Source organism: Sturnus vulgaris, chromosome 6, assembly GCF_052056855.1.
Source record: "Sturnus vulgaris isolate bStuVul1 chromosome 6, bStuVul1.hap1, whole genome shotgun sequence".
In the NCBI taxonomy this organism is placed as follows: domain Eukaryota; kingdom Metazoa; phylum Chordata; class Aves; order Passeriformes; family Sturnidae; genus Sturnus; species Sturnus vulgaris.
The window spans coordinates 24,935,346-24,961,899 of NC_142248.1; the positions used below are offsets into that span (position 1 = coordinate 24,935,346).

The window sequence follows — 26,554 nt, forward strand, 5'->3', positions numbered from 1 at the left end:
AATGTTATCGGATGAGTTAGAATCCAAACCTGAGGTGAGCAATTATGAACTGAGTTTGGTTCCCAGGAATGTTTATGGGCAACACTTAGAGCTCAATGAGTTTACTCAAGTTGCTGATTATGTACTAATTTTTCAAGTGTTTTCAGTGACATCTAATGCTTTCATGCTTTGATTTGAATGGTAAAAAGTTAGAAAATATTACAAGTTTTTTTCACCTCCTTTCAAGTATCAGCCAATATTCTTGCCTGTTCTCAGGTTGGTTTTTTTCACTATTACAGCACTCTTTTGTTATGAGAATAAAATACATTAACAAATTGACTCTTTCTTTCCCTCAAACCAAATTGACTTTACTAGGTTTTGGACAATCGGAATTATTGTATCAGCATCAGCCAGTCCTGTTTGTCAAAGTGCTCCTGTTTCCGTTAAGCAGTTGGCAGAAGTGGTGGGGAGCAGCAGCACACAGGGGATCCCGGTTGCTCTGTGTGAGGCTGCTGGACTCAGATTCAGCTGGTAGCACAGCTGGGCATGAATTGCCTTGATGTTTGTGCATGCACAGCTGTCCACGAACACAGGTGAAGCATGAACATACACATTATCACAGGCACAGGTGAAGCATGAACAATGATGGTTTGCTAGTGGGCTATAGCTGTACTGTCATCACTCGACTCTCATGCACACTCACATGCACATGTCTCTGCCAGGCCTACAGTCCTGCCCAGACCCAGGGCTTTTAGCCAGCTTCTGGCTGGAATATTTTTTTTCCCAGACTCTGGTGGCCTCCTACTTGCATTAGTCAGCTAGAAGCTCACTAGCACTGGACTCACTTGTGGGTAGAATATTTAGGAATGTCTTTGGTAATTAGGAGGGACTATGGTGATCAGGCACAGCAGTGTACTGATTAGAAGCCAGCAAACATATGATTGGATGCTCTTCTCTCCCATCTACCCTTCGTTCTTCATTTATCTGCCTTGAGTCCTCCTTTGATCCTCTCCCTAAACATAGCATAATAAGCTTAACACATCCTGCTGTCCTTGTTATATTAGATAGTAAGTTTGCTCTGTCATATGAGACCCATTCTGATACACCGTAATAGCTTTGTTTTCTTACCAGTTAAAATTTCTGGTTGAACCTTTACAAGATGTCACTCTAGCAGTGGCTCACTAATCAGTTGTGGAGGAGTTCTTGGTTTTGTTACTCTAATTGTAATATGCTAGATACAAGTGTCTGTAATTTGTTACATTCAGCACCACACCTGCCGCCTCTCGTATTTCTTGCCTTATTTTTCAGGTTGAGTGGCAGTTAGCTAGCTCTCTGTGCATTTCCCCGCTTACAGATGCAGGGGTTGTGTCACTTGGTGTCCGTGCTTTTCCTGGTTCTCAGCTTTACCTCTGCAGATGGCTAAAGTCCTAGAGCAGAGGACATAGTACAGCTATGAAATAACTTTTGGGGAAGTTTGCAAGACTTAATTGAATGTTTTTTGTTGAGTCTTGTTTCTATCCCTATGAAACATACAATTTGAATGTTAAAGATACAGCATGTATCTTTAACTGGCACTCTAAAATGAATGATGATTACGTGCTGGTAAGTAATTACAGTCCATGTGATGTGTTAAGGTATTTTCTTAACAGAGCAGCCAAAGCCCTTCCAGTCACACTGTTGAGGAAAAGTAGCTGCAAATTTGGAGCCGCTCTGAGTAGTCTCAGCACGATCTGCAGAGAGTTCCTCTTTCTTGCCTTGTAGTTGATTTCTCATACATTCTATCGTTCTTTTTCTGAGTTCTGAAAGATAAGGTGGAAGGACTTTGTTACTTTTGTCCATGAATGGGTGGGTTCCCGTGGATTATTTCTGACAGCCAAGGACCAGGACAGTTGGAATGCTCCTTGCTTATTCCTCAAATAGCTGCTGTAACCTGGCCTTGTCTTTTCTCGACTTGAGTATGGTATTTGTTAATTAGGCTTGTTTACATAATAGTCGTATTTCCTAATGGCAGAGTTGCATTTCTTTCCCAGCAAGCCCATAGTAAGAGTTGGCTGTGTATTCTTCAGAAGAAACAGGCCTGGTACGTAAAAAAGTTGCAGTGGTTGTTGCAGAGGGTGTCCTTTCTGTAGATGCTGTCTTCTAAACCATGTTCCTCAATCTTGATTGAGGCTATTATACTAAAAATTTTTATTTATTTCCATGTATACATACCTTCTTTTTCTAGTTCTGATTAGGAAACTTGTTAGTTTCATAATAGTTAGTACAATAGTTAGTACTATTTTCTATTCCTTTGATATGAACCTGGTAGATACCCTTTTTACACTTTTTCCAAATAGCAGTTCAAGTGTCACTGAAAGTAAATAATGATTTTATATCCCCTAGTGAGCCATGGCACCACAATTCTTATAGCCACCGATGTTTTTTCATGTACCCTACCATGTGAGAAATTTATTAAGAGCTAGCTGTATTTCTGTGATATCTAGATGGTAACAATCAAAGCACTGTGTCTCTATTGCATAGCCTTTTTGCTACTGGTTTTATCCCTAAAGAAGCCACCAACATACCATTAAATAAATCATGCTTGAGTAGAGGTGAATCCTCCTTTCATAGAAAGTTATAAAGTTGCTTGGAGACAGTTGTATGGACAGATGGATCTGCTTTTTCTTCTGGACTCCCTGCCCCCAAAGCTATGTAACTATCATTCCTCAGGGAGCTGCTAAGATTTGCATTTTGCATGCTTTAAGACTTCGAGGTGATTTATTATACTTGGAAGTATTTCCAGTCACTTCCACCATACTGGTCCAGTGCAGGTTGCTTTCTGCTCTTGAGGTAACTCTTGGTACAATCAAATTAATTACAACTGTTCTGTAAATTGAATTAGTTATTGAAAAGGGGGTGAAGGGAGGTATTTTAGCCTCTTCTGTCTCTCCTCCTCAGTTCCTCACAAGGAGAGACACTCGTGATTTAATTAGTTCCCCAGAGGCTGTATGGGAGGGGAGGACATCCCAGTTTCTAGGTAACAAGCCTTCTGCCCTGCACACCCTTAAGCTCCAGCCCCTCCTTTCTCCTCGCCCTCCACCAAATTTTTTTTTGACCTCTTTATTTTGTTGTGGTTCACTGGTTAAATTTAGAACAGGAATGATTTTGATTAAAGACATGGTTCCTGTTGCTCTGGGAATCTAGTCTAGCTCTCCAGCTGTCTAGTGGGAGGATAGATCTGAGCTTCTGGAGACCCTTTTTACCCTGTCCCTCCCAGCAACTCCTACTTCAGCCAAAGCAGCTGCCTGACGCTTCTTGCCTTTTGAATCATCTCTTATGGGACACAGACTTAGTAGAATCCATATCCTAATTTGTTTCTGGTTTGGTTGTTTGCTTTTTTTTTTTTTTTGTTAAAGATTTCTAGTAGAGGTTCTCATTTCTTTAAACAGTTTTTTGGTTGTTTGTTGTGGGTATTTTTTTTCTCTCTCAGGTCAGGGACATTATCCAAGTCTCTTGGTAACACAAGCATTCTGCATTGTTTATAGTGATAGGCCCTGGGATCATCCTGTCCAACCATTTCTTGTTGCCCAGCAGGGATAACAAGTATTTGCTTAGTGACAACAGCCAAGAAATATTTTACGTTTTTTAATACATTGACTGTCTGCGTTATTGACAGAATTTTCAGTTATGTGGCATTTCAGCAGAAGTAGTTAAAGGAGGGTGTATTCAAGAAGGTGATATGGCAGAGCAAAAATAAAATTCTTTATATCAAGATGCAGCTGAACTTTGCCCTCCAAGGATTATAGGTTCTCTGTATAATTCACGTCTGTCCCATAGAATCTGAATGTCTTAAGTCAAGGATGTCCTTTTACAATATCAAAATTTATTTCAAATTCCAAGGGATATTTTAGCTATAGACTAAAGCCACCTCACAACTCTTATTGTTCCTTTGGTATTCTGTTAATATTCTGTACATTCAGTTTCCCTAACTATTCCTATTTTGGCATCCCAAGATGACCTATCTGCCTTGTTTACAAATTCTAGCACTTTGGTCATAGTGGATCAGTCTCCTCCCTATGTAGGGATTCTACAGTCACTATCTCAGGAATATTTACTGCCCATCTGGGACCTGTTTGTGATACCAGATGTTATTTGGTTATGGGATCTGTCATACTGTATCATCTAGGAGGTTCCTGCCTTCCTCATCTTTCAGACATGAGACCACCAGACTGTTCCCAGGTGCACACAGAAGTGCACCTGGCCTGAACTGAAAAAATATGCTTGTGCACACATAGACAATGCAGACATTATGGCTGTGTGGCAGGATAGGGCTTTTACCAGCACACTCAAATACAGATGGCATTCCCATGGAAAAGAAAGGTCACAAATGGCCTAATCCTGTCCCTGGTTACCAGATAAAAAGGCTTGAAATGTGCTAGTATATCACACGTGTCCTCCCTTGGCTGACAGTCATACTTGTGGTCATGCATCTGTCCACTCTGCCAAACCTCAAGTCCTTCCAGTATCCATCTCCAGGCCTTGGGCTTTTTAATTCAGCCTCTGACCAGGATCTTGGGTTTCCAGATTGTGTTTTTCTTTATTTCACAGGCTATGCCAAAGTGAATTTAACCAAATGAATGTACTCGGAAATCATTTAGGAGCAGAAAGTGTTAGAGAGGATGAGATAGACCCCAGTGGTGATGCAGAGTGGCAACCTGCAGCCTGCTAATGTGGTCCACCAGTACGATCCTCAATCCCCTTTCTGTTCCCAGTAGTTGTTTCTCTCCTATCTACCTTGATCCCTCCCTTTCCTTGCCTTTGGTCCTTCCCCTAAACATCCCTAAGTTTTTCACAGTCCTGCAGTCTCCACTCAAGGTATGTTTTACCTAGAATTTCCCCAATATCCCATAAGAAGTTTGCTCTTGCCAATGAGATATGGGTTCTGGTAACCCAGGATAACATTGTTTATATTCCTTACAAAGTTTCTGGTTGAATTTTTTTATAAGATCACACTTGAGTTATTCCTGTACTAGCCCATCCATCAGTCTCCCAGGAGTTTTGGGTATTTTTACTCTCTCGTATCTGCAGTTTGCTAGAGTTAGTATTTGTGTATCTGTGCATTTAATTTATCACCTGTCCTGTTCCTAGGTTTATATGCTGAATAGCCAATTACCAGATTGCCTTATTTCCTATTTATAAAGCCATATTGCAAGAAGCTTAAGAAAGCATGACACAATGTTTGTAATGCGTTATTTCCTGTATTCCAGTTGCTGTAGTTGTCCACAAAGGTATTCAATGACTTTGAACAGGAAGGCTTAGGAAAAATCTGTCAAGATAAAACTAACATGAAAACTTTTATTTGTCTGAGTTATTGAGTTGATGATTGGTTTGCTTTAGTTTGTGTGGAGGGTTGGGGTTTTTTTTATTCCACATTTTAATAATGAGCATAATTCATGTCTCTTTGTTTCCTTCTGCTTTTTTTGCCCTCTTGTTTCCTTCTGCTTTTTTTGCCCTCTCATAATTCTCTGTACTAGTTTGTCATTGCTTTACAAAGCAAATTAAACAGAACTTTTTTCTTCTGAGCATCTATTTGTAGTTGCTGTGTTTTGCTTTTCCCTAGTGGCTTAATGTTTCCACTTATTGTTGAAGTGGGAGGTTTAAAGCAAAGATTTCTTCTTAAAGGAGGCAAGTTTCATTTAGGTCTCTGTATAAAAATAGGCAAGTCCGTAAAACAAGTGTTTCATGGGAGAGTAAGAAGCAGTAGGGCTTATCAACATGAAAGACAATCCAGTAATTTAGATCTTAGTGTTCACAGTTTTTAGTCCCTACTTCTTTTTTATGGTTGCCTTGCTCATTATTCCTAACTCTCTTCTTACTTTTCTTTCTCTGATTTTTTAAATCCTAAATTAGAATGCATGGCCCTGGGGGAGGGACTGTCTCTTATTGCCTATGTGTTTTTTTGACAACATAAAAATAGTTCCATCTTCTTGCTAGGTCCTCTGGATAATCTTATATCTAAGATGAAACAGTTCTAACCTTTCAAACTGCCATCTGGCTTGTGGCCTAGTTCAAATGGTACATTGTCATCTGAATGACTTCAGGATTTAATTTGTAGCTTCATAATTGTCACTGATGACAGGCTGCTCTTAAGGGAGGGTGAGCAGGGAGTCAAGGGTGATCCCAGCCCAGGCAGTGTCCTCACAGACCAGGGCACAATACTACAGCACCTGAGCATGGAAAGCAGAGACAGGTGCTGGGATCCTCAGCCCTGGATAAGGCGAAGTGATGAACCAGCTCCAGGGTCTATCCAAAGTCTGGGTAGGAGCAGCAAAAGATGGGGCTGGGGACACAGATGCAGTAAAAATCTGAGGTTCATCTAGTAGACAGGGCGTGAGACAGGCAAACCTACAGCACAATTCAGGAAGGGAATGACTGACCCAGGCTGAGCTTAAAAGGAGCCTCTGGGGAGAGAATGTGGGTGGAGGTCCCAGAAGAGACCAATTAGGGCTGTTAAAGCTTCAGGGTTCCTATAGCAGCAGCTCTTTGAGGTAAAAGTGTTTGAGAAAGCATCAGTATTTCTAGCCTTTTTGTGAGAGGAAATGAGCATAGGAAAATCAGAGCACAAAATCCTGTTTTCTTTACAGTTTCTTTGGTTTAACAGACTTTCTCTTGATGTAAGAGAGGCTCAAAAGCCTGGTGTCTGCCACAGGAATAATTTGGAAATTAGATGCCAATAGTTCTGAAAAGGAAGTACTAAGACAATTACAACAAAAATAAGAATCAAATTATCTGTGACTGTTGGGTTTTAATCACAAATATACAATGGTCACATCAGGATTTTTTAGTCTCTTTTGACGCTGATAAACTATCTCACTGCCCAGGCAAGTCCGTCTGGGCTCTGTGTGACTTCATGCTAAAATATGTCACAATGAGGGTAGTAGCTTTTGAGTGTGAGTATAGGAGTTAATTTGTTTGACAGAACTTAAAGGCAAACAAATAGATCCTACATGATCAAACGCTTTGAGCGTTTTCTCTGAAATGTGGAGTGTGTGTCTGGGTGTGTTACAGCTGCCGCCTTTCCGTCTTTCTGGAGTTTAAATTCCTACAGGGGAGGGATTTGAGGCTGTGTTTAAAAAAGCTTGCACAGTTCACAGAATTTGTTCAGTCCATTCACAAAAGTTGGACTGTGTTATTTCCTAATTCCCAGCAGTACTTCTTCTGTTAAATAAGAATATTTTAATATGGAGTGTTGTGGCATTGGTAACAGAAAAAAGCGAGTCTCATTTCTGTGTCTGCCTTGGAGGTAAAGAGGAGTCCAGCATTATCTCTGGTACTCTGACAAAAACTTGAGACATTGTAAAAGGGACAGAATGAGTAAACAAGGCACATGCTTTGCTGTTCTGAACTAGGTTAAAAATATGGGAAGGCTTTCAGGGGTGTAAAAAGTAATTTCTACGACTTCCTGTTCCTTAACAGGTGTCAGGTTCCTTTTTTATAACTCAGGATTTTGAGGAGTTAGCTGGAAGTAATTTTTGCCAGAGCTGACTGGTGTTAGGGATGGCTAAATCTGCTCGACTGAATGACCTCTCACCTCCTGGGCTCATCAAGAAACATGAGGACAGCTCTTTAATTCTGATATTAGATTCAGTCACTGGTGAGATTTAGTACCTGATTGAAAATATGTGTGTGCACACACTGTACAGATGTGATTGGCACCAAACATATGAGCACAGGCTGAGTGCTTGTAGCTTTACCCTCATAAACATGGGCAGCACAAAGTACCTGATTCTGTGTTCTGCTGCCTAAGGAAAACCTTCATGCATTTCTTTGGGATCTGTCCCCACACGTCTTGTTTCATTTGTGAACTAGGCTGGCTTGGAGTTTATTAGCATATGACACACACTAGAAACTAATGTGTGTAGCGAGCAGGACCACACAGGAAGTAGGTAAGAATGGAGTTTAATAAGAAGACAGGATGGAGTGTAAGAGTTAGGCTGTGCCAGACAACTGAATTGACCAACTTCCTGCTTAAATGCAATGGGCTCCTTTACTCTTCCCTCTTCATTTTCTTGTGTTTGTTTTGCCCTGATCCATCTTGATCCTTTCCTTTTCCTGCCTTTGGCCTTTCCCTTAAACAACGCCTAGTAAGTCCTGTACAAATCCCCCCCTACATCTTTTGACCAGTCCCAAATTCCTCCCCAGGGAATGCATCTCATTTTAAGTCCTATATCTTTTTATGCAATAGTCCCCCTTGTTTTGTGGAGTATTTTGGAAAGGGTTTCTTCTGTTAATCTCCTTAGTGTGTGGGTTGGTTGTCCATCTTTGATGGTATTAGGAGTGGATGATTTGGATGGATAAGGCTGTCTGTGTTCTCCCCCTTGTCATCCCAACCTTGTTCTCTGATTATCTGCTTATTTTGAATAGCCACATGATAGATATCCTTGTAACTAGTCTTCTGATTGCTTCTTAAAATTTAGAAAAGGCCAACTTCAGTTAAGTATTTAAAGACAAATTATTTTTAAAAATACCTGTACCAAAGGAGGAGCGTGTAAAATATTTTCTTGAAACACTAGACCGTAGCAAAGTATAAAGTGGTAAAATATTAATTAGAAAGAAATATAGCCTAACCAGATGTACTCTGCAATGATCCAGAGCTGTTTATTATGTTAAAGAAATGAGAAGTGTATAGGTATTTCAGAGATAAGAAACAATTCTTTCCTCTTATTAATGTAAATTGAAAAGTTTTCATTTAGATCTGTGTGTATTCATGGTATTATATTCAATGTTTCCTATAAGACAGTAGGGACTGGATTTAGTACCTTTTAAAATTGTTTGTGCTGCTCTTGACCTAATCTTCAGTTTGTTTTTTCAGCTGCTGGTTCAGTTTGTTCAAAATACTTCTATTCCACTGGGACAAGAACTGGTGGAATCAGAACCAAAAGACATCACCTGTCTCTCCCTGCTTCCTGTTACTGAGACCTCAGAATGCAACAGACTCATGTTGCCAGGTAAAATCTATGTGGCAGATCTTTGTGACCCTATCCTTCATACAGCTGTCTTTACTTCATCACTCTGGCCCCACTGTCTCTTGCTGATAAGACATTCCAGGGATGGAGGAACAGAGTGACTGAATCTTCTCGTTTAATAGTGAAGTTCTGCCTAGTTAGAAACTTCCTTCTCCCTTCTCTCTCAAGTTCTCAGATCTTTACCTAGAAAAATAACTTCTCGTAGTTGTCTTTTAGTCATAGTGTATTTATACTTTTATTTACTCTGGTTTCACTTTCTTCATTAGATGATGAAAGAGATCTCACTTCTCCAAGTCATACTAATTCTTCCAAAGATGTTTCTTCATCTGCCGTCTTGAGAAGTCTCCAGGTAAATGTAGGCCCTGATGGAGAGGAAACAAGGGCACAGAATGTACAGAAACCATCTGAACTTCTGTCAACTTCAGAAACTTCTAGTTTATTGCAAGACCTCCAGCCCAGCGACAGCACTTCATTCATTCTTCTCAACCTGACAAGAGCAGGTAATTGTCCTTCTGTTTGTCATCTGGCTGGATATGTCTCAGCAGAATGCAGGTGGTACAAGTATAGCTCTGTCCCTGCTGCTTACGAAGAGGAGAGATCATGAAATTTGCTGGGCATTATTGGATATTTTAGGCGCATTTAGTCATCAACATCTTTCTACAATGTAGAGGTCAGTGGAGACTTTTTCAGGGCAGCTATTTCATCCATGCTATGAACACTAATCTCTGAGAAGCAAAAGAAATTTCCCTCTGTTGCATTATTGTTTCACCAATTTGTCGTCTTTTCTAGGGCTGGGGTCTCCCGCAGAGCACTTGGTGTTTGTTCAAGATGAAGCAGAAGATTCTGGCAATGACTTTCTCTCTCATGATAGCACAGACAGCAGTACCCCATGGTTCCTACGAGTGCAAGAGTTGGCCCATGACAGTTTAATTGCTGCCACTCGGGCACAGCTTGCAAAGAATGCCAAAGCAAGCAATAATGGTAGGAAATCCACACATTGTGTCTGAAAAATTGAATGTTCCATACAAGACCCCTAGTTTCACGTTGTTTCTTCCTCTCTTTAATTCTATCTTGCTTTGAATCAGTTATGACATCTTCAAATCATCAGTGACAGAATTATACAGGACAATTATGCTTTTTTTTCTTCAGTATAAATAGGCTTCTCATTTTTTCTTGGGGAATGAACTCTAGTGGAACCATCTAACTTACAAGTTGTAGCCTACTAGTTCTCCAATACGTGTAAAGAATATCTTCTTTCTGGCAGCAGCTGCTTGTTTTTCAGCTTTCATTTTCACTGTTAAGAGTCCATTTTTAATACATACTGTAAATCATACTTCCTTTTTAGCTCCACTGAGTTTGGAGATCAATTTTCTGGAGAATATATAATTGGATTTAGTCACATGCTTTCTGACTTAATTATATTAATAAATAACTGCAAGTAAATGCAGTATCTCTTATTTTAGCTAAGGTGTTTTTAAAAACAGCTTAGCTAATAGGTGATAGTTAAAATTGGTTGTTTTATATTGATATAGAGACCATTTTTACAATTTTTGGTGCATTCGCTTTATTTTTTTTTGTGATAAGCCTTATCTGGTAGCAGCTGATCTGATCCAGATGGCTTGTTGGGAATAGTTTAGGAGTCTGGTAAGATTTGCAAGTCTGTGTCTGATCCCTGCTATAGGCTAGGCAGCAGCCTGCAGGGTATGCTAAACAGTCAGCAGCCAGACACATAGCTAATTGACAATCCTGTACCATGTATGATGCTGTTTTTTCTATTCTATTTGACACGTTATAGTAATTTTTTAGATTTTGGTGGGCTTTTTTTTTTCCAGGGGAAAATGTTCATCTTTGCACAGGAGATGGGCAGCCAAAAGATTCAAGCCCCATTCCTCATTTATCTCGCGTGGAAAGGAAGCTGAAGTGCACAGTTGAGGGCTGTGATCGGACATTTGTATGGCCAGCTCACTTCAAGTACCATCTGAAGACACACCGGTGAGCAGAAGGAAGCTACTTGTTGCTATGACCTTGAAAAAAGTGCACTCTGTATTTGAGATAATTTTAGGTTTTGACACTGACAAGCTGTGAAAACCTGGCATTGTACTTATAAATATTAGATCTTTTGAGTGCTTTAAGTCAATTATGCTGAAAACCTTGGATTAGATTTAGATAATTTTGCAGGTCGTTGTTATGTTTGGTTTAGAATTTTTGTATTTTAACAGATACTCACATTTAATAAAACAAAGAAGTCAAGTGTTCATGAAAAAATGTGTTGCAGTAGCTGTAATGAAGCAATTTTTTGTTGCTTTCCAGGAACGACCGCTCCTTCACCTGCCCAGCAGAAGGTTGTGGAAAAAGTTTCTACGTCTTGCAGAGGCTGAAGGTGCACATGAGAACTCACAATGGTGAAAAACCCTTTGTGTGCACAGAACTGGGCTGTGGTAAACAGTTCACAACAGCTGGAAACCTGAAGAACCACCTACGAATTCACACTGGTGTGTTTTAGAACTCACCTATTTATGGTGTGCTGAGGTGGGGTCTTTCCTGAGGAATAAACCACTTCCTCCTCTGTCCTCAAACTATTCAAAGTATTATGTTGTTTACTTCTGCCCTCCATTAATGTCCCTTTTCTGTCAATTCACATTGACCTATAGGTTAGATAAATTAGGTGCTTATCTCTTTTACTATCCTGTATAGTTTCACACGGGCTTTATCTTTCAAATAGTGTGTGGTGATCCTGTATTCTGCTCAGACGCATACTGTGAAGATTCCCTTCCAGTTGTGTGATGGAGGGAGGGGTGTATGAAACCAGCCTGTTACTGAGAGAATAGTTAGTGAACATGACTTCTGAAATTGTGTTTTGTAAAGAGGTTATTTGAAATTCCTGAAAGGCTCAATAGCTTAGATAGTAGGAGCTGTGCTGACATCTGCCTGACTAGCTTGTGTTACCTATGCTGCCTGTAGAATGACTACATTTGGGACATACGGGGAAATGAGGAGTGCAGTGGAATAAATAGTAAAAATACAGTAGGAAAGAAAAGTAGAAAAAAGCATTAATTAGAAGACAGCATTATGGTGTGCAAACTGCTGTGTTTGTGCCAATGCTAATTTGGAATGTTATGGTATGCTGGAGCCTGTATACTCTCAATTCATGCTCAGCTTTTTATAGTAAATAAAAGGAGAACCTTTATTTCATAGTGCTGTGTTTTAGACATGGTTTGTTTATGATGGCTCCTCTGGAGAATACAATTCTGCCTTTTCAGTATTTTTAGAAGCTGGTATAGCAGCCAAAGTGCTTCAGGGGTTTTTGTACTAGAAACTTGTTTGAGAGAGGCACAAAAGTTACTGCTGGAATGACCAGCAATTTAATAGTGACCAGCAATTTAATTAATGACCAGCAAAGTTAATAATGAATATTCTGGTGGTTTTGTTTGTTTAGTTTTTTAAGCCTCGGGGTTATCACAACACTCAGACAAATGGCCTAGGTCAAGCTTCTTGGAATATTGTTAGAGATTCCCTGATGGCCTCGGAAGCATTGTATTGCAGTCGGTAAACGTTTCAAAAGAACCTTGACAAGTGTGAGAGAACAAGGCTCCCTGGTAAAATGAAATTACAGATGATGTGGGTTGCCAGCAGCTGTTTGTGCCTTCTGCCTTACTTAAACATGACCGTATGGTATGTGGTTTGTCGATACACATGGGAAAAGGCTGCTATTTTAAAGTATGTGCAGTCTAGCTAGAACACATGGTTTGGGGGCAGATGTTGGGATGTAGTTAAAAATTGTATATACCAATAATAAAACTTTGAATGTGTAGTAACAGCAGTTACATTTTCTGCAGTTTTCTTTTGCACTTAGAGCTCCCAGCCAAGGTGCAGATTAAGTTAATAGGCCCAGCTGATCCATGCACAATCTTCCCTGATAAGTGAGCGTTCTGCAACCAACAGAGTAGTAGCTTCTGGAGGAATAAATAGTAACTTTCTAAGCTGCAAATGGATAATGTGGAATTAAGCATTTCATCAGACTAAAGGCGTTATGAAATTGCAGGTGTAAATAGCTCTGGGGTGTCTTACAGATGGAACTGTGCACTGTTATCTAGGTCAGTGGTAGTTTTCCCACACTTGTAAAGATTTATAGCAAGCCAGAAAGTACTATCAGTGTTTGAGACTCTGCTATATATTTCAGCTTTGTAACACCAATTGGAACATGCTGTGTTGATCCTTTTTGCTCACAGCTGTCAAATGCTATTGTAGATAAGAGGCCAATAAATGAGCTGTAGGGAGAAGACTTCTAAAGGCAAAGTCACAGTAGAAACACCTTTAAAAACAGGTTTACCCTGAAAGAACTACATATATATTATACAATAAATTATTAAAATAGCTTGCTTAATCTCCTTGCTATTACTCTTGTTCAGGGATCCAGTTAAAGACTTAAAATCATAGTGTTAAACATGGTATATTGAGTTCTTGAGTGGGATGTTGCAGGCAAAAGTTATGTCTAGCTTTATTAAGAGATTGTCCAAAACAGATTAATATTATTGCTCTGCATTAATGTAGTAACCTCCCAATTTAGCATAATTTAAATAAATCAAAAATAGGTGTGATATAAATTTCAGCCCATAAGAACAATTTGTGCCTTGAATAACAGTTCCTCCACACATAGATATAAATGACTGACACATCTCTCAGAGGATTTTGGCAAGTTCAGCCTAATCTAAAATAAAGTATAGAATCTGATATGAAGGAAAATAGTTAAAAGTTAATAGTGTTTTTGGCACTGAGAGGCAGAAAGGGAGCAGGACCTTGTGTGTGCGTGGAACAGAGCTGGTTGTTGAGAACTGCATGTAGAAGATGCATCATAGATCAAGTAGTTTTATATTACTTTATTATTTATATACTTGAAAAATTATGTAGAAACAGGGATTCCCTTGCTTCGCTTTCGGTGAATGATGGTCTAAGAATATTTTAAAATAATGAATATTAGAATATTTTAAAATAATGTCACTGTTTCCTCTGGTGAAAAGAATGCTGTAAAAGCCTTAGGAAGCATGTATAATTTCCATGGAACTCTACTATACATAATGCCAAATGGGAGAATGAAGTAGAGATGTCCAGGCTGTTCTCAGGGACTTGGGCAATCAGATTGTGATCCCAAAATCTAAGAACTTACTTTTCCCTTGTAGGGGAAAAACCCTTTCTGTGTCAGGCACAGGGATGTGGTCGCTCCTTTGCTGAATACTCCAGTCTTCGGAAACATTTGGTTGTCCACTCAGGTAAGAGTCTTCATCTGACATTCTGTTATCTGTCTGAAAAAAAGATCTTTATTGTAGGACTTTGATTTGATTTCCTTAAGAAAAATCCTGGTTTCCACAGAACTTCTGGTTATAATGTTTTTTGACTTCCCTTTCATGGTGCCTGTAGCCCGTAATCTTCTAGATTGTTTCTATTAATAAATTCAAATTACATTTAAAAAAATATTTTTAAATTGTTTCTAAAATGTCATGAAGTTGAGTATCTTTTTCATAGCTGCCATTTGGTTATTCTAAAGAGAGACCCTAGCATCTCTGTATATTAACCACAGCCATTTGAATCTGAAATCTCTTGCAAGTGGGTTTCTGCCATAGGTAGGGTTTTCCTTTATCTTTTCCTACTACATACTTGTAATTGGACAAAAGTTTAGGTGGAAATGTATCTCAAAAGTGTTGCAAAGCTTCTGCCTTCTGTTTTGATCAATCTATCTTAAATATCAGCACGCAATGAAAATGGTGTTTGGGGAATAGGAGATTTTACTGAGGTAATAAGATCTGGGATTGAGTTCTCCAATTGATTGAGTTCTCTGTCCTGTCTCCTTGCTTCCATGTCATTGAGCCAAGAAGGATGGACAGGATGCTTGTAATGTGCAAATGATGAACTGCTCTGTAAAATGGAAATCCTTTCACAGTGACAAGTCATCATCAAGTCTCTGCTCAGTAATGTAAATCAGATGCTGCAATTCATTGTGTGATGGCAAGAGACAGCTTCCTTGTATCTAGTCATTTTATTCTATGTGGGGGACATCAAGTATTTCCATATCAATGAGTAAATGATTCCAAATAACTTGTTCCCTCTCATCAATCCAACTTGAAGACTTTGTTACTCTTCAGACTTGAGTTTTCCAACAACTGCTATTACTGATATCTAAACCTCTTCTGTTCTAAAAGCTTATGGCCCTCCAGGAGATGGGAATACTTCTCATTTGGTTTTTACTGATAAGTTAGCATCAGTGGTGCAAACAGACATTTCAAAACTGTTCTTAGTTTCTTAGTTGATGAGGTCTCTTCTCCCCATTTGGTAATTCTTGGGATATTTCTTCCCCCTTTGACTCCAAGGAGTGAAGCCCCATCAGTGCCAAATTTGTGGGAAGACATTTTCCCAGAGTGGTAGCAGAAATGTGCATATGAGGAAACACCACTCCCGAATTGGAACAGCTGGCAGCAGGGAGCGAGAACAGCCAGGTAAAGAAGGGAGCACACTCACTCCGGGGGAAAAGTTCAGGAAAAAAATAGTGGATGGTCAAAGAAAAGATGTTTGTCCTGATAATATGAGACCACAAGCCAGTAAGAAACAAAAGTCTGTTCCTCTTGGAGATGAGGACTGTTTAACCTCCTCTTTTCTAGGACAGAAGACAAAAGTGTATTTTTATATGGTGGTCAAGGGGCAGATATGTTTATTGTTTTCAAAATCAATATGAATCTAGTTGGGGTTTTTAATGTGGATTTTTTCCTTTGGTTATGTTTTCTTGTTGCAAGCAGCCTGGGTTTTTACACAATGTGAATTATTTAAAGAGATAGCCAATCCTGCATAAGATCTCACCATAGTAAGGTTCAAAACAATAAACATAGGTATTTTCTATGCATTGGAGCACTGGATGCCCAAAGAGTAGGAATGGATAAAGTAGGTGTCTAGGGAAGAAGTCAATATGACTTGAAGTGGGGCAGGGATTGTATCTTATATTGCAGTGTCATTGCATCATGAGAATTTTCTTCTACCCTTTTTTTTTCCACAATAGAGACACTGATGGGCAGCAGTTTGCTGGAAGAATCAACAGTGCATAGTAAGAATCTCATCTCCATGAACTCCCAGCCCAGCCTTGGTGTTGAGTCTCTGCACCTGCCAGACACTGAGTCAATTATTGGAGTAGAAGAGGGTGAGACCAGCTGCTCTTTTTTCCGCCCTCTTATATGTGGTGACTGAAATGGGATTGATCATTCCTCCTTGAGGCTCACCATATTGCAGTGAGATGAACATTGCTTTAACTGTGCACAGAGGGGTGGGTAGATAGTGGATGAATCCTAAAACTGGAGTTGGAGAAGATCTACTGGACCAAGTTTCTCTCTTGCAGAGCTTAAAAGGTGAAGTCTGTTGCTTAGGTGTCACTTAGCCCATGTTGTGGAGCGCCATTTCAAAACTGCTTATGCAGTCCATCTACTAAAGCCTAAAGTGTTTGTTTTGCTGGAGCATCAAGGAGCCCCAGCTAAGGACCAGGACCTCATTGTGCTAGGCACTGTTCAAATATTCAGTATCTTGAGCAACAGGCCTTCCTTCTACCCTTTACCTTCAGAGACTATATTCTAATACATCTCACTGTCAGAAGCTGACTTACTATATGAAATAAATGTACTACTTGATATCATTTGGTTACATTTGCTGTGTTCTGTTCCTGCTTTCTCGTCACTTTTCTCTAAAATTTGTTTGGTATGTCAAGCTCTTTAAATGAGTCTTCCACATGGTATTTTGAATATTTTGTTAACTTAAAGTCTTCAGAACTGGCATCACTGAGAATGCAGTTTTGCTAAGGTACTGTGTGTCTGTAATAGCTTCTGTGCAAAGGCAATGCCTAGAGTTTGTATTGCTCCCTTGCTGAGTGGAAAGGTAGTGCTGCTGCTGGTACAGGTATTGCAACCTGGAGGTTCCTGCAGAAGCTCCACCAGGTATCTGGGAATCAAAGTGATGCAGTTTGGCTGCCATCTCAGCAATTGATGGGAGATAATCCAGTGAGATTTCTTCTTTTCTACAGTATTTTTATAGGTTAGCTGAACAAGCTGTAGATCTTGTAACTGAATATAACCAAATATTTTCATAAAATGCAAAAATCCAGAAGCATAGTTGAAACTCTTTATTTCCATGCTATTTTTGAGACACATTACAAGAGTACAGTCTCTTTTAGGATTACAGAAATGTAATCCTCCTTTCAGAAGAAAACTTTATTTATCAAGAGAGATGTGAGTTTCAGTTACTTAGTCTGATGCTTTTAGTTTTATCACATTTCTGCAATTTCTGTTTAAGGACCAATATGAAGATGTTAATTTAGTTATATTCATGCATGTCATCTTAGTATAGTATTTGTTAAAAGGATATGGCATTATAATTTAAACTTTTGTTCCTCCTTTCTAAGGGGTTCCCTTTTCACTTCACATACTTGGAAATTTCTTTTTTCAGCAACATTAACTATTATGGAAATTAGCAGCCAATTTTAGTAAATACCCTTTAAAATGTATTAAAATTTCAGTCCCACTGCTCCAAATATATCCATACAAAGAGGCTTTAAACCACAGACTTCGAGCAAGGAAGTAATCTTCTTTCCTTCCTCTTTCCATATGGCAAGGCACAGTGACAATATGGTTACATCACTCTTTGCCAGGGGGTACCCAGAGAAGGAACAGCCTCTGTATGTCCCACACAATTAAACCTGTGTAGGAACTGGTACACTGGTAACAGCCTTCCTGGAACCCTCCAAGGAGCTTAAGCCTGTTCTCAGTGTGGAGGCTGAGTCACAAATGAGGATGCTGCAGTCCAGTGCATTCATCCTGCAATGTAGGAGTGTGAAACCCTGAAACCCCCGGGCCACAGATTCTTGGATTTAGTACTTTGTTATGATTAAAAATGTCATTATTTCAGTTTTATATCTTTGTCTAGTGTGGTAGCTCTGACAAGTACTGTATTTCTGATTTGATGGTAAGGCTATGTTGTTACAGTGTAAGGAATAAAGATTGAGGTGACAAAAGGAGACACATCTTCTATTTAAGTAAGTGAAGAAAAGATGATTTATAAGGAAAATTGTGCAATACAGAAACATGATATCAATTTTAAAATATTTTAATGTCAAAGTGCAAAATTCTCAGAAAACATTCCAGGTGGCAAGGATTTTTATTTTTAAAATGTTATTAGTGTCAGGTAAAGAGAGATCACTAAACTGTGAAATATGCCATTCAAGATGCACTAGGCATTTGAGTGCAAAGTCCTGGCAGGCAATACCTAATCTTTTTTCCTCCAAAATCCATCTCTGATACCACAGTAATCACACAATTAGGAAAACAGTAACTCAAAGTGATGCACTGTTTAATTGCAACCTTCTTCATAACTTTGGTTGTTTTTTGGGCCAAATTAATGACCTAAAGGGTAAGATGTTGAAACACTTTCAAATCCTGAAACATGGGAGATTTTTTAATACAGGAAGACTATTGCTTCTTACTAATGAGGGGAAGAAGCAGGGCTGGTAGTGGGTGAATGAAGAATTAACACCAGAGAAAGACTTCTCTTTAAGTTTTCTCCCAAGGTGGGTCAAATCCTGGTATTTGTTTTTGTAGAAATAACCTTGTTTGAAAGCATTCTACCACACATGTCTAAAACAGTGCAAAGTGGAAGGCATTCTTTCCGTGTGCTTCTGTGGCATGAATGCAAGGAGCTGATACTAGAGGATGCACCTCTTCAATCTTTAATATCTACTTTTATCCAAAGATAGTGCTTCAACCTCTTTAACTTGTTTTATTGCCCATTAAAGGGAAAGAGCTCATGCAAGAGACATTTTTGGAGACTAAGGGAAGCTGCAGGGTTTGCTAGCTTGAACAAGACATGCTCTAAACAGCAGTTGTTTTTTTTCCTTTACTAAATTCTCCCATCTCACCCCACAGCAATTCTTAGGTGTCAGCTTAAACTACTAAGTTCCTGAGGATTAACCTGGAGAATCTTGAAACAAAAACTCAAGAGCTGATTGATGGATTCTTCTGTGAGCTTTTACATTGCCACTCCCTTTGTGCTCTGTTCCTCCTGAGGTACTCCTTCCTGTTCAGTACAGTCATCCTTTTCACCCCGAGGCTCAGGCAGCCTGCAGAAACAGTGATGATCTCATACCAGAAGTGGTTTTCCCCGTGCATATGAAATAAGGTGCAGTCATAGGAATTCAGAGAGAGAAGCCACAATGCTTAATAAGAGCAGTGAAGTTGATTTAATTTTTCCTACACTAGATTATAGAAACTGGGATGCATTCATGAGCCAGGAAAATATTTTTAGTCACAAACAAAAGAGCTGTACTGTTTTTATTACCTGTGAACATCAGATTCTTCTTCCAGCAAGTCAGTGGCATCTTTCCCTTTTTTCCTTACAAACTCTTCACTTAGGCCAACCTGCTGGAGGGTGCGTCTGTAGCGACGCTCTGCTCCTTGACGAGCATCATGCTGTGAAATCGAAACTTAAACAGTAAATGCATAGAACTGGGGATTCCCCATAACAGTCAACTTGAAGTGTACATCTGATGCTCCTAATGGGGACCAGAGGACAACACAATCTCCTGTCCAAAATTTTTGGAATCCATACAGTACAGTACCAAAACTGAACTGAAGCAGGACAATGTCTAACATCTCTCAAACCCAGAGCTCACATTTTCCTGCTTCAGTTATTTTTTTTTTTTCTTCCTCCTTCTGTTCTCCTCCTCCTCCCATATTCCAGTCTTACCAGACTGGTATACTTGTGTCTGAATCCTGTAAACACATTTACTTGTAAGTGGCAAGAACTAACAAGAGTGAAGTTAATAAATGGAGAGTGCCTGTGAAATAGCTTGCTATCAGCTCAATTAAAAAACAAGTATCTTGGGTCCTATATCTTCATTGCCTCCAAATGAACCTTGCAAATCAATGTAGTCTTAGATGAGGGTTTTCCAGAGGGACTGGCCAGTCCCTAAAGATTAAGGTGTTCTACATGGAAGGACAGAAGACTAGTATCAACATGAGTGAACACTATTGATAATGGTGAATTCTTAGCAGTCTGGTACATGGAAATATTACCAGTGTTTATGACACAGTGTGTTGTCTGCCTCCATTATCAGAACAGAAAGCCTGATCCAGGAGGGTACTTTCTGTTGAGAAATTTTAAATCAGCATATTGTCAATATATTGTCACTGTTTCTAACCAGCTGTAGTTCTTGCAAGGACAAGCTGAAAGAGAAAACCTAGGGAAAAAGATACAGTACAAATTGTATCTACACCTCAGGTGCAATGGAGATTTACAGCTGGTACTGTGTGATGGGTGAGATGTGCTGAATGCAGCCCCAGATTGCAAAGTCTACAGGTGATAAAAGCGACATAACCATCATTAATGTTTTTCCGTAGCAGTAGAGGTATAAAGAAAAAGTGCTTAACTGGGAGAGGATTTTAAGGAAAAGTTTTGCAGACTGTAGTCTGTGGTATTCAGGTGCAGAATAGGTATTTATTTAATTTCTGGTGTGATAAGGCCTTGATTTTAATCAGACCATATACTGTGATTGCAATACATGCTAGGAACGGGCAAGCTCCTAGAAATAAGCCTGTATGTTTTTTTCAAGTGGTAGGAAGGAATTTAAAGTATACTTTGGTGGCTTTTCCATGTGTTATTTTGAGTGCAGTCCAGAGACTATGCAACCAGTTGTACCTTCTTATCCATGAATTAATTTGAGACTAGATTTCTTAATGCCTGTCTTAAATGAAAGACAATTTATGCTATTGCCCAGAAACACTCTGGGACTTTAACCAGTTACCTTTGTGACCTGTTCAAAGAGGAATGGTCTGTTTTTGACTCGCAGCTGCATTTCTTCCAGCTCTTTTCTGTATTCTTTTGTTCTGTCTTGCATATTTTGCCTGAAATGGAAAAATTGCCTGTCTACTGTAGGTTCTCTCTGACTGTAGCTGATCAGGAATGATGAATTCTTAGTGAGCATTTCATTCTTTAAATCACTTTGGTAATTCTTTTGATTCTGAACGCTGGGGAAGAAACCCTCTTGCTGAGAAGTTATAGCCCTATTAGCAAAGCTCTTCTAGACTGCAAGCAAGGAAACAGCACTCACATTTTTAGAAAACCTCATCTCTTATGTATTCTTTAGCAAGTTACACATTACAGTGGACTGGCTTGTACAAATTAGTTTCTACAAATGTTAATCTAAAGGAAACGGTACTGTATGGAAGGAAAAGTGTGGAATTGTCAAAATATCCAAATGAACGTGGAATGGATACAACAGCCAAAAAAGGTTAGGCAAGGAATGTTTTTAGACCCAATCTGTCCTAGTGAATTATCTGATGATCCTCAGTTAGTAGAGCAAACGGTTTATTTTTGTGCAGGGTAGCACACTGACCTGATCTGTTTTAACTTCTCCTTTTGTGTTTCCGCCAGACTTTTATGAGGATCGAGTGCTTTTGCTCGGCTGTTCAGAGATTTCTGCATAGCTTGACATTTCATTTTCTGTTTCTCCAGCCAATAAATTCCTTCTTTGTCCCCTTCCTTTTTGTTTTCCTGGGCATATCTATATAGGAAGAAAGTTACTGATGAACCCATGTGGAGTGCCAGACCACATGCTAGCTGGGAATTTCACTTTTATAGTCCTCTAAGCTAAAAAAAGCAAAATTTCAGCCATACAAGTGTGCAGTTTCCAAAGCAACTAGGAGAATAGAGCAAGACTTAGCAAAGAAGACAGAGAAACATTTAGGAAATGTATTGTTGATGTGATGAGGGAAAACACTGGTGTTTTTTCCTCCATATTGTTAAGTAGTTGTACAGTCTTGTAGAGAAACTTTTCTACCTACCTAATAGCCGATTCCCTCTTTCTAGTTGCATCTGTAATATGCACAGGAAGGGTGTTGGAAGAGAGAGAGGAAAGTCCAGGCAGGGAGTGACTTTTTTGCACTGAAACCTTGGAAAGCTTCTGAGAATCCTGAAAGAAATGAAACTTCATTCAGTGTATTTGTTCACAGGCAGCTGCTAGTACAGAATCTCCTCTGTTATTTGCCTACCAAAGAGAACAGCTGGGGTATGAGAATGCACTCATTCTTCTCTCTTCCATCAGCAGAGATTTACATGTGGATGGGCTGAGGGACAAGGGGAAGGAGACATGATTAGAGCTATGAAAGGGTGACTGAGCCTTAACTGTCATAGCTCATCCCTTTATGTAGAATTTTGTTCTGTTGTTCGGCCTAGAATTCTGCAGTACTCTCAATATAAGGGCAGAGGTCACAGAATGTTAACCATTAATAATTAAATGTTATAAACTTGAGAAGTTGGTATCTTGATAGGAGAAAGCAGTATCACAGAAATATCCAGGTATCTCACCTTTATCTTTTCATTAGCCTGCCTCTGTCTGGCATGGAGATTGGACGTTCTTAGCTTGAATGGTTTATTATGAGTTGGCTCTTTAATTTCTTGTCTCCTTACTGTTTTCCTCTGAAATGCCCAGTACAGTTCTTCAAAATCTGGTATTGTTGGATTAATCCTTGGTTTGAAGCTGAAACTTTTGTCCTGTAAGAAGCCAAGTCTTTCCTGCTTAGTTCTGGTGGCAGTTCGGGACTGAGGCTCCCTCCGATAGTTGTTGATATCTATAGGAGCTACAGAGCTCTTGAGCAAATCCTTTGCTCTCATTTGAATACGGATTTCCCTGTAGAGTTCAGCTTCTAAAGGATCAAAAGGAAAGCAATGAGAAGAGTGTGAGTGACATAAAAGGCTGTGAAATTGCCACTGTCCAAGTCTAATATCCTGTGCTCTCCTTCCTCTCCTTTTTAACCCCTCTCTCCTCTGCCTCCCAGGGAAAATAATTCAAAGATACCAGTAAAACCATGGTAGGGTCTCTTTCTTAGGCCTTAATTTCTAGATATCTCTTCTACCTATTGAAGCAATAACTGAACAGGACTTCTCATATTCTTAGGGGTACCAGGTAACTTCTGCCCTGTGTTTCCTTTGTCTTGCAGAAGTGTTAATCTTCCATATTAGCCCCATACTTTTTATATGGGACTTACAGCCATGTTGACTGTGTGGTACAAATGAGTAGTTCAAGTATACTTGTAACAGATGATGGCTTTTCTGTGTAATCTCCAGCACTAATTGTCTATATTGGAAAAGCTTTTAAGTAAGGAACATTTGATGGATAGGTCACCTTTTGTGACAAACTTTCCATAGAATATGTTTCAGATTATACCATCACACTGAAGTCCTTCCCTGTGCAGCACTAAATATTTGTTAAAATGCAGACAGCTGTCTGAGGGTTGGCTTTTTGCTTTTAGGGAAAAAAAATCAATACTGCTGTTTGCAAAATAAGATGGCTTTGAGTCAATTTATAGTCAATTGCCTGAACTATGAAATGTTCATTTCCCCTTCCTTCTCATATGCCAGATAGAAATAGAACAATGGTTTGTCCTTTGCTGCCTTTTACCTTTCTAATCTATTTAGGTTAGTACACCCCAACAGAATGTTTTCTGATGAAAACTGAACTGGTGTGTCCTCAAGAAGAAATCACTGGGAAACAGTAAAAAAGGAGAAAAGGATGAGAAAAGCCATGAGAATTATTAAGGACTGGCTTAGTTCCCACATTCAAGCGTGAAGTCTGAATTGCTTACTTCAAACTTTCAACTGTGGTGGCTTAAGCCATCTGAAAGCAAGCAAGCATCAGTAACATTTCCTCGGCTATCCTTCTGACTAGAATGGTCCTGGCACCTACTTGCCATTTTAGCACTTGAGCCAGTGCAAGTGGGAAGGCAACTGGAAACATCAGAGAATGGCAGGAGAGACTGGACTACTACACCATGACTTAGAACCAAACTAATTGCCTGATTTGGGCTCAGGAAATATTTTTTTCCTCTCCTAGGGGTTCTGTGCAGTATGGATCACTTGGGTAAAATTGTCAGATCTAAGATATTGCATGGACCTTGGAGACCTATGGCACTTAATCTATCTTCATGTTTGTGCCACAAATCATCTCAGTCCCTTTAGTGTAACCAAAGGTATGCAATCCAATGCAGGGAAAGATTCCCAAACTGTCATGATCTGCAGCAAAATGGGTAAGAAAATCTGTCCGAAGAGCTCAATGTGCCCATATTTTCTGGGGAGTGGAACAGAACTGCTGTTGCTGACACTGATACAAGACTACTACACTTAGGGCACTCTACTGCAAGGGTATCTAAACCAATTGTAATGACCAGTGACACACAGGAGACTCAATAACACCACGGGACACTGGCCTTAGGCTCCAAGTGATGCCCTACAGGCCATGATCTTACCTCCCAGCATGGAGACAGCAAGGGACAGGCAGGGAGGTGCTTTTACAGAAAGAGCCCTGGCATGTTACCTTTGAGTTTATCTCCAAGAAGTGAGTCATAAGTAGATTTAGGTACTTTTTTACTGGCTTGCTTCTGTTTGGAGCTCTCATTTGAGGTTGCTGCTGCCAGGAATTTTTGTCTGATAGCGTCTTTCTTTTTCTCTTCCTTCTCCAGAAAACTGAAGGGCCGCTGTGTTGAAAGTAGCAGCTCCTTTCTTTTCTGTATTGCTGCTTGCCTGCGAATCTCATTCTGTTCCATTATTTCCTGATAAAGGGGCAGAAATACATGGGCAGGTACAGGCTGTGCCCGGAATTGTTTCTGACATTCAGCTTCATCCTGGCTTTGCCTTTTGTCTCTCTGTTTGTCTAGTTCAAGAAATACATATGACTTCATCAACTCAGACTTTTTGCGAGCTTCCCGCAGTGTCATTTGGAAAGGCTGAGGGATGGTGATGGAAGGAATCCAGGGAGATGAAGCACTTTTTGGCCTCAAGCGGGACTTAGGAAACAAGTGAGGCTTTTGCTGATCCCAGGTACTGTCTGAGGTGAGGTCGGTCAAAGAACTGGACTGCCTTATGTTACCAGATGTATGACTAAGACAAAGACATTATGAAGGGGAAATAAGTGAAATTATTAAAAAAACAGAGTTAAAAGAAGGGAGACACTGTTGATTAAGAGAGAGACACCGCAGGCTGAGCTGGTTATTAAAAGACAGGCCTAGGGTTTGCCATTCTCAGGCTCCATATTTTGCTTTGCTCCCAAAGTTTGTGAGCAGAGCTTTGCTTGTTTTGTTTTCCATGTATAAAATGGAAATTAGGCCTACTTAGCTTTGTCATGCAATTTATTTATGCTGCTAGCATTTTATTGCCAGAAAGGCTACAGGCAAACCATAAAGTTCCAACTTTAGGGTTATCTTGCTAATAGCTACTCAACATAACAGACAAATGCAGGAGAGGCAATCAGGCACACAGATGCACAAATCCTAACAAACAGTACCAAACACTAGCATTCCTGGGATGCTGGCGGGAATGTCATTACAAGAAACTGCTCTAGTGTGATGTTTGAGAGGTTCAGCTAGAAACTTTGTACTTGAGAAGATGATCATATTATTAATAATAAGAAAAAAACCCACCTGAGACTATCCTGGGTCTCATTAAAATAGCAAACTTCTCATAGGATATCTGAGGGTAATTGTGAAAGTGAGTGCAATTTAGGAGACTTTAGGGAAGGTATAAATGCAGGCAAAAGGGAGGATCAAGGTGAATCAGAGTGGACCAAGAACAGGAAAGGAGAAAAAAGGGGGGGGAGACAGAAGGTGCAGATCATGTGTGAACAGACTCCTGGTCAATACACTTGCTGGTGATTGCTGCAGTCTCTTCTTCATAAACTATTTACTTTGTAAGGGCATGCACGTGTGACCTGCTAGTGAATGCCAAGCTAGAGTAACCACAAGGAAAGTCGTTTGAGAGCTCCACCTTGGAAAGACAGCTCTGAAGACTGGATACTGGATAGAAATGTGTGTGATCTGCTGGCACATTTTAAGCATGATTAGCTGAAGAGTGAGGCAGGGATTTGTGCTGTTCGTGTTTTATGTGAATACTGCTTTCGTGGGCACCTACTGACCCTATCCTCCCTGCTGTGAGGGAGGGCCACACTTGTGGCCACTGTTTCGGCACTATACACCTGAATTTTGGGACTTCGTGCTCCGCCTCCTCACTGGCCAGGAGAAGGAATCCTGTACCCCATCCTGCCATCCTTACCAGGTGCCATCCTACCTGAGAGCCTCCCTCAGCTTCTCACGCAGAACTTCCGCCTCCCTCCTGAAACCCTCCAGCTCCTCATCTTCTTCGAACACCTCGAGGTCACCCCATAATTCTGCCTGGCACGGCACGCCTGGTTCTAACGGAGACCGCCGGCCCCCCATCCCGAGAGGATGCTCTCAGCTCCTTGCCCGGCGGCGAGAAACGCGGGAGTCGGCGTGTTACAGCCTGAGGGGATGTCGCGTCACCTGGAAGAAATGAAATAAATCGGGAAGTGCTGGTTTTGGGGTTGCGACCCCGCCGCCCCAGCCGGGAGCGCCGCGGCCGGACCCCCGCTCGTCTGCGGGCCACTGCCTCGGCCCGCCCCGCCCCGGGCCTGCACCAATCAGCGCGGCCAGCAGCCCTCGGGCCCGCCCACTTGGCCTCCCGCAGCCAATCAGACGCGAGGCCGG

At 40.3% G+C, this 26,554-nt stretch overlaps 2 protein-coding genes across 5 annotated transcripts; one reads left to right on the plus strand and one right to left on the minus strand.

Annotated features, from left to right (window-relative positions):
- ZNF410 (zinc finger protein 410) lies at positions 1-16,650 on the plus strand. 2 transcript variants are annotated; one of them, XM_014890525.2, is made up of 9 exons: positions 1-34; positions 8,831-8,966; positions 9,251-9,484; positions 9,774-9,965; positions 10,817-10,976; positions 11,295-11,476; positions 14,162-14,251; positions 15,347-15,472; positions 16,027-16,650. In XM_014890525.2, exons 1-9 carry the CDS (start codon positions 2-4, stop codon positions 16,209-16,211), a joined length of 1,338 nt encoding a protein of 445 aa, XP_014746011.1. In that variant the 5' UTR covers position 1; the 3' UTR covers positions 16,212-16,650. The 2 variants fall into 2 exon arrangements, with proteins under 2 accessions (XP_014746011.1, XP_088023443.1); XM_088167317.1 differs by lacking the exon at positions 15,347-15,472.
- Positions 13,847-26,454, minus strand: FAM161B (FAM161 centrosomal protein B). 3 transcript variants are annotated; one of them, XM_088167316.1, is made up of 8 exons: positions 26,118-26,454; positions 24,373-24,935; positions 22,368-22,705; positions 21,845-21,972; positions 21,397-21,564; positions 20,806-20,905; positions 19,341-19,471; positions 13,847-14,280 (listed from the first exon to the last, which is right to left on the minus strand). In XM_088167316.1, the coding sequence occupies exons 1-8, from the start codon at positions 26,264-26,266 to the stop codon at positions 14,277-14,279; spliced, it is 1,581 nt and encodes a 526-aa protein (XP_088023442.1). In that variant the 5' UTR covers positions 26,267-26,454; the 3' UTR covers positions 13,847-14,276. The 3 variants fall into 3 exon arrangements, with proteins under 3 accessions (XP_088023442.1, XP_088023441.1, XP_014746062.2); XM_088167315.1 differs by having other exon boundaries at positions 14,097-14,284; XM_014890576.2 differs by lacking the exon at positions 13,847-14,280 and adding an exon at positions 18,098-19,122.
- Between the last annotated feature and the right edge of the window lie 100 nt (positions 26,455-26,554).